This window comes from Rhinopithecus bieti, unplaced genomic scaffold (assembly GCF_001698545.2).
Source record: "Rhinopithecus bieti isolate Rb0 unplaced genomic scaffold, ASM169854v2 scaffold_75895, whole genome shotgun sequence".
In the NCBI taxonomy this organism is placed as follows: domain Eukaryota; kingdom Metazoa; phylum Chordata; class Mammalia; order Primates; family Cercopithecidae; genus Rhinopithecus; species Rhinopithecus bieti.
This window is the reverse complement of record NW_016827862.1, coordinates 17,569-23,533: the sequence shown is the minus strand read 5'-3', so window position 1 is coordinate 23,533 and position 5,965 is coordinate 17,569. Positions and strand designations below refer to the sequence as shown.

Here is a 5,965-nt window from a genome sequence, read left to right as displayed (position 1 = left end):
CAATCAATTTATGAATTATGGAGCCACACTTCATTTAAAATCCCTGGCTGAATTGAGATATATCAGGTGGGCCTGCCTCACTTTCCTCCAGCACACACGACCATTTTCCATAAAGAGATTGGGCAAATCAAGATATTTTCACTTTACATTATTTTATCTAGCTCTTAAGAAATTCCTTTGAACTTGTTAATATTTGAGAAAGGTCCTAAGAAACTAATTGATCCAGTCACTTAACTTCTTCCCTATTCTGGCCGGGGTCAAACTAGGGTGCAGTTAATACTGTGTGGGCAATGTTTTGATTGCTGCATAGAAGTAAATGTAATGTTGTAAAGCATTCTTGCAAATAGCCATTTGCCAAGCCAAGTTCAATTTCTGTGAGGAAAGTAGTAAAGAATCCAAATTTTACATATGTTAGTTTCCATATAAGTAGGCAGGAAGCTATATTTAGCATTATTAATAATTTCAACAAATAATATTTATTTGTGTGCCTAATATGTACTAAGCATTGTGCTAAGGGTTTTACATGCACAGTCTCAAGCCTCACAATGACCCTATGTTACTATGATCCCAAAGGCTAGGAGAGGTTAAGTGGCTTCCCTAATGCCATTCAGATAGTCAGTAGCAGAGCTGGGATTTAAAAGCAGGTTGGGTCAACCCCAGAGTTCATGTCCTTACACACTTTATTATACTATATATCTTTTGAGATAAGATGAGAGAAATTTTATCATCATTTACAAGGCATTTTTTTCAATACAAAATAATCAAAACGAGTGAAATTATTTTAAGAGGTAGAGACCTAATTCTCACTGAGGTCTTTGAAGTGATGAAACAAAATAAAATTTCATCATTTTCGAATTTCATTTAAGTAGCAGAACTATCTTTATGTGAAATGGTTTGAAAATCAAAGAGGGGAAAACAGCAACAACAAAATATTTCCAAAGTCGTGCTTTTCAGAGGCTTGCAAAAGACCATTGGAAGGGCTAAAAGCATGGTACAATGTACATTGTCAAAATTCTTTGAAGTGTAGGTGAGGAGGTGCATTTTTTCCATAGAAAGATCTCTGATATAATTTACATGTTCTAATTAAACTCCATGGTGACGGTAAAAGGAAGGTGAGCATTACTTCACACATTTTGTTAATAGAAAAGGTGAAATATTAATGTCATATTACTTGTTGTATAGGAAGACAATGGTGGCAGAAAGAATAGCTTAGGGTTCCTAGTGCCAGAATAGACCATTGTTCATGATTTGTAATTTCCAACCAGCAATTAGCTTTGCCCTAGATAATTTCAAGGCATATAGTTAAAAACTACTGCACAATTTAAGGTATAAGGACAATGGCTGGTAGTCTAGCCTGACAGAAGATGACAGTGGCCTTACTCAGAGGCACTACTCCTTTACTATAGTGAAGGCAGCTGTTGATATCTTTTAAACTGTAGAATCACTGTGGTGATGGTTACATAAAACTCCTAGATGTTGAACATCTGCTACACTTCTGTGAATGCAATCACAGTTGGGTGCATTTATTTACTTTGCTTTTTACACTTTGAATTATGCACAGGTAAACTCATTCACATAAGTGACTGTTAATACAAAACAAAATAAAAACAAGTTGGTATTATACGCTCAAAGCATTGACACTTAAAGACCTATAATGTACCTACTTCTACTCAAATCAAGGGTAGATTCCTGCCATTCCTTTTAAAAGGCTGTATTTCTTGGTATTCTATCAACTAGATACGTGTTCATCAGCATTTTCTCATATCTAAATAATTGAGGTTCTTCGTAAAGACCCTGAGGCCCTGTCTAGATCCCTAAGTACCTTCTGAAAAATAAAAAAAAAATTAGATTATGTTCAGTATAGTCTAATGTTAAATATATTTCATTTAATGCTCATTCTTTGAAAACTGGCAATCCATTGCTATCTCTGTATTAACTGGAATATTTAATTAACCACAACAATAATTCCTTCCTCAGCCATGCCAGATAATATTACATCAAGAAGAATAATAGGTTTGATATTCGATTTGCTTGCAGGGGACTCTTCTACAGGTGAGAAGCTGATGCTATTCTACCCAGAAGCTCAGAAAACCAAAATGCCTTTACCTGTTGCATTCCTTGCAGGGCTTGTTGCAGGAGTTTCAGTTGCTGTTCTTTGTTTGGGTCATCTTCTCTGTGGGCTTTGCCTTGTTCTTGCTTGAGCAGTTCTACTTCATTCCGGTAGGCATCGAGCTGCCAACGGAGGCTGTCATTTTCTTCCTTCAGAGCTTCTGCCTGTGATACTAAGGCTAAACAATCAATATAAAATATGAAACCATATATCCAGATTCATTTGTGGTTCATCTGAATACCACAAAAAGGTTGGTTCTTCCTCTTGATGAAGAACTTTAGGTTTGAGTTGGCCATGTCAGCAAGAGATGGACACAAAAGCACACAGGCCTGTTTTTATAAATGAACTAGGATTCCAACACACGAAAGTTCACATCATATTCCTCATTCTCCACCTCAAATATAACTATTTTGAGGTAACATCAATTTCTTTTATTTGAAATGTAGGAAATGATAACAGCCCTGTAATAATAAAATACAGGACCAATTCCCTTGAACCGACAGCTGCCTACACAATAATGTTGCTGACAGATGTTGTAGCATTGAGAAATGTAACCTCAGAATTTCCTGCTGCTNTCTCGAATTCCTGACCTTGTGATCCACCCGCCTCAGCCTCCCAAAATGCTGGGATTACAGGTGTGAGCCACCGCACCTGGCCCAAGATTTCTTAATATGCACGTTTTCATGTACTTCTTTTCAAATAACTGTTAACCAACAATTTGAAACACACACACACACACGACTATAGCATTGACTTGTCCCACAGAGGGAAGATCAATGTAAAAACTAAGACACAAGATTTCCAGTTTCCAGTCTGGCATGTAAGGACATTTAGAAGCTGCCACTCTGTCTTAATAACAAGTAAAAAGCTGAACAACCTGAAAATCAACAACTCTTTTATATTTGTTAGTGAAGTGAGGTTATAGGGCAAACAGCTGCCCCCAAAACAAAACTGGAGATACAGACAGGTGAATATAGAGAATCACAAATTACTGGACCAAAAACCCATGAGCAGAAACCTCCAGGGGACCCAGTCCTTGGGCAGGAAAACCTAAGCTGTAATTAATAAATTGCTGGAGGCTGTGTGGACAAGTCTGTGAAATTAGCTTGGTGTGGTGGAGGGTACCTGTAATCCCAGCTACTCAGGAGGCTGAGGCAGGAGAATCGCTTGAGCCTGGGAGGCAGAGGTTGCAGTGAGCTGAGATCACGCCACTGCACTCCAGCCTGGGTGACAGAGCGAGATTTGGTTTCAAAACAAACAAACAAACAAACAAACAAACAAACAAACAAACACACACTCCAGGAGGACCCAATCATTGGAGAGCTCCCACACATTCGTAAGTTTTACCTCCAGGAGATATACCAGTTCCTCACAGTGAATATCAGAGAAAATCTCCTCATGTTTCTGACAGGGGAAGCGGAAAAGGAACACTTTTGAAATTGCAGACCATTTTGGTCTTCTTCACAAGGCCTGCTCTCAGGAAAAACTATTTTACCAGAGCCTCACCTGCTGGGGTTTTAGAAGAACCTAACAGACCTGGGGGAAGATAAATATTCAACTCCAGTCCCCTCCAGCCATCCTGTCCCACCAAAGGGGTGTGTGTGGGGTGTGTGTGCGTGCGTGTGTGTGTAGGGGGGTGGTGGTGGGAGTGGGATAAAACTGAGAAGCACTGGTGAAGTTCACAGTTCAGGGACACAGGTTCACCAAAAGACTGAGACCTAATCATAGAACTAGAGAATGCTTTCCCTTCCTCCACACCTTACCACCATATTACTAAAGGGCTACTTATGAGAGTTTCTTTCACCTAGTACATCATGCCCAGATTTTAACAAAAAAATTACAAGGCATACTAAACAGTAGAAAACACAGTTTTAAGAGATACAGAAAACACCAGAACCAGACTCAGATATGGAAGAGATACTGAACTTATCAGACTGATAATTGCTTTTTTAAAAAACTAGGATTAATATGCAATGGGCTTTAAAGAAAAAATTAGACATCATACAAGAACAGATGGATAATAAAAGCAGAAAGGAGAAATTCAAAGAAAGAATAAAATTAAATACTAGAGATCAAAAACACTAGTAGAAATGAAGAATGCCTTTGATGGGGTAACTATTAGACTGGACATAACTAAGGAAATAATCCCTGAGCTTGAGGATACGGCAATAGAAACTTCCAAAACTGAAAATCTGTCTTAGTCCATTTTAACTGCTATAACCAAATACCACAAACTGGGTAGCTTATGAACAACAGGAATTTATTTCTCACAATTCTGGAAGCTTGGAGGTCCAAGATCAAGGTGCCAGTAGCTTTGGTGTCTGGTGAGGGCCTATTTCCTAGTTCATAGATGGTGCCTTCTACCTGTGTCCTCACATTAGGAAGGGACAAGTGGCTCTTTGGGGTCTCTTTTATAAGTGTACTAATCCCATTCATAAGGGCTCTGCCCTTATGACCTAATCACCTCCCAAAGGCCTCATCTACTAATAGCACATTGCTGATTAAGTTTCAATATGAATTTTGGGGGACACATACATTCAGACCATAGCAAAACAAAAGAAAACAACAACAGATGCTGGCGAGGTTGTGGAGAAAAAGGAAAGCTTTTACACTGTTGGTAGGAGTGTAAATTACTTCAACGACTGTGGAAGACAGTGTGGTGAATCCTCAAAGACCTAGATCCAGAAATACCATTTGACCCAGCAATCCCATTACTGGGTATACACCCAAAGTAATATAAATCATTCTATTATAAAGACACATGCATGTGTATGTTCACTGCAGCACTGTTCACAATAGCAAAGACATGGAATCAACCCAAATGCCCATTAATGATAGACTGGATAAAGAAAATGTGGTACATATACACCACGGAATACTATGCAGCTATTTAAAGGAATGAGAGCATGTCCTTTGCAGGAACATGGATGGAGCTAGAAGTCATTATCCTTAGCAAACTAACGCAGGAACAGAAAACCAAATACTGCATGTTCTCACTTATAAGTGGAAGCTGAATGATGAGAACACATAGATACATGGGAGGGAACAACACACACTGGGGATTGTTGGAGGGTAGGGGCCGGGAGGAGGGAGAGCATCAGGAAAAACAGCTAATGCACACTGGGCTTATTACCTAGGTGATGGGGTGATCTGTGCAGCAAACCACAATGGCACGCGTTTAGCTATGTAACAAACCTGCACACCCTGCGCATGTACCCCTGAACTTTAAATAAAAAGTTGAAAATAAAAAAATACTGATAAAAGTACATAACAGAATATTCAAGAACTATAGGACCACTACAAAAGGTGGAAACATGTGTAATGGGAATAGCTGGAAGGAGAAGAAAGAAAGAAACAAGCAATATTTGAAGCAATAATGACTGAGAATTTCTCCCAAATTAATGTCAGACACCAAACCATAGATCCAGGAAGTTCAGAGAACACGAGACAGGATAAATGCCAAAAACCCTTTCTGCCTATGCATATCATATTCAAACTTAAGAAAATCAAAATAAAGAAAAAATCTTGAAAGAAACCACAAGGGAAACAAACACTTTACCTATAGAGGAGCACAAATAAACATTACATCTGCCTTCTTTTCAGAAATTGTGCAAATAAAAAGTGGAATAAAATATTTACGGAGTTAAGAGAAAAAAAAAATCAACAACCTAGAATTCTGTACCCTGTGAAATCTGGATCTACATAAAGAAAGGAAGAGCATCAAAGAATGAAAAAGTGAAGGTAAAATAAAAACTTTTGGCTGGGCGCAGTAGCTCATACCTGTAATCCCAGCACTTTGAGAGGCTAAGGTGGGTGGATCACCTGAGGTCAGGAGTTCAAGACAGCCTGGCCAAC

The 5,965-nt window shown here is 38.7% G+C and overlaps 1 protein-coding gene across 1 annotated transcript in view; it reads right to left on the bottom strand.

Moving 5' to 3' along the window:
* The window catches only part of LOC108523505 (ecto-NOX disulfide-thiol exchanger 2), a gene marked incomplete at its 5' end in the record, with an annotated part of 36,352 nt that overhangs the window by 14,171 nt on the left and 16,216 nt on the right, over nucleotides 1-5,965 (bottom strand). Inside the window, one exon of the mRNA XM_017864147.1 lies at nucleotides 2,107-2,288. Within this exon, the coding sequence (XP_017719636.1) occupies nucleotides 2,107-2,288 (182 nt within the window). The remainder of the gene's footprint in view (nucleotides 1-2,106; nucleotides 2,289-5,965) is intronic.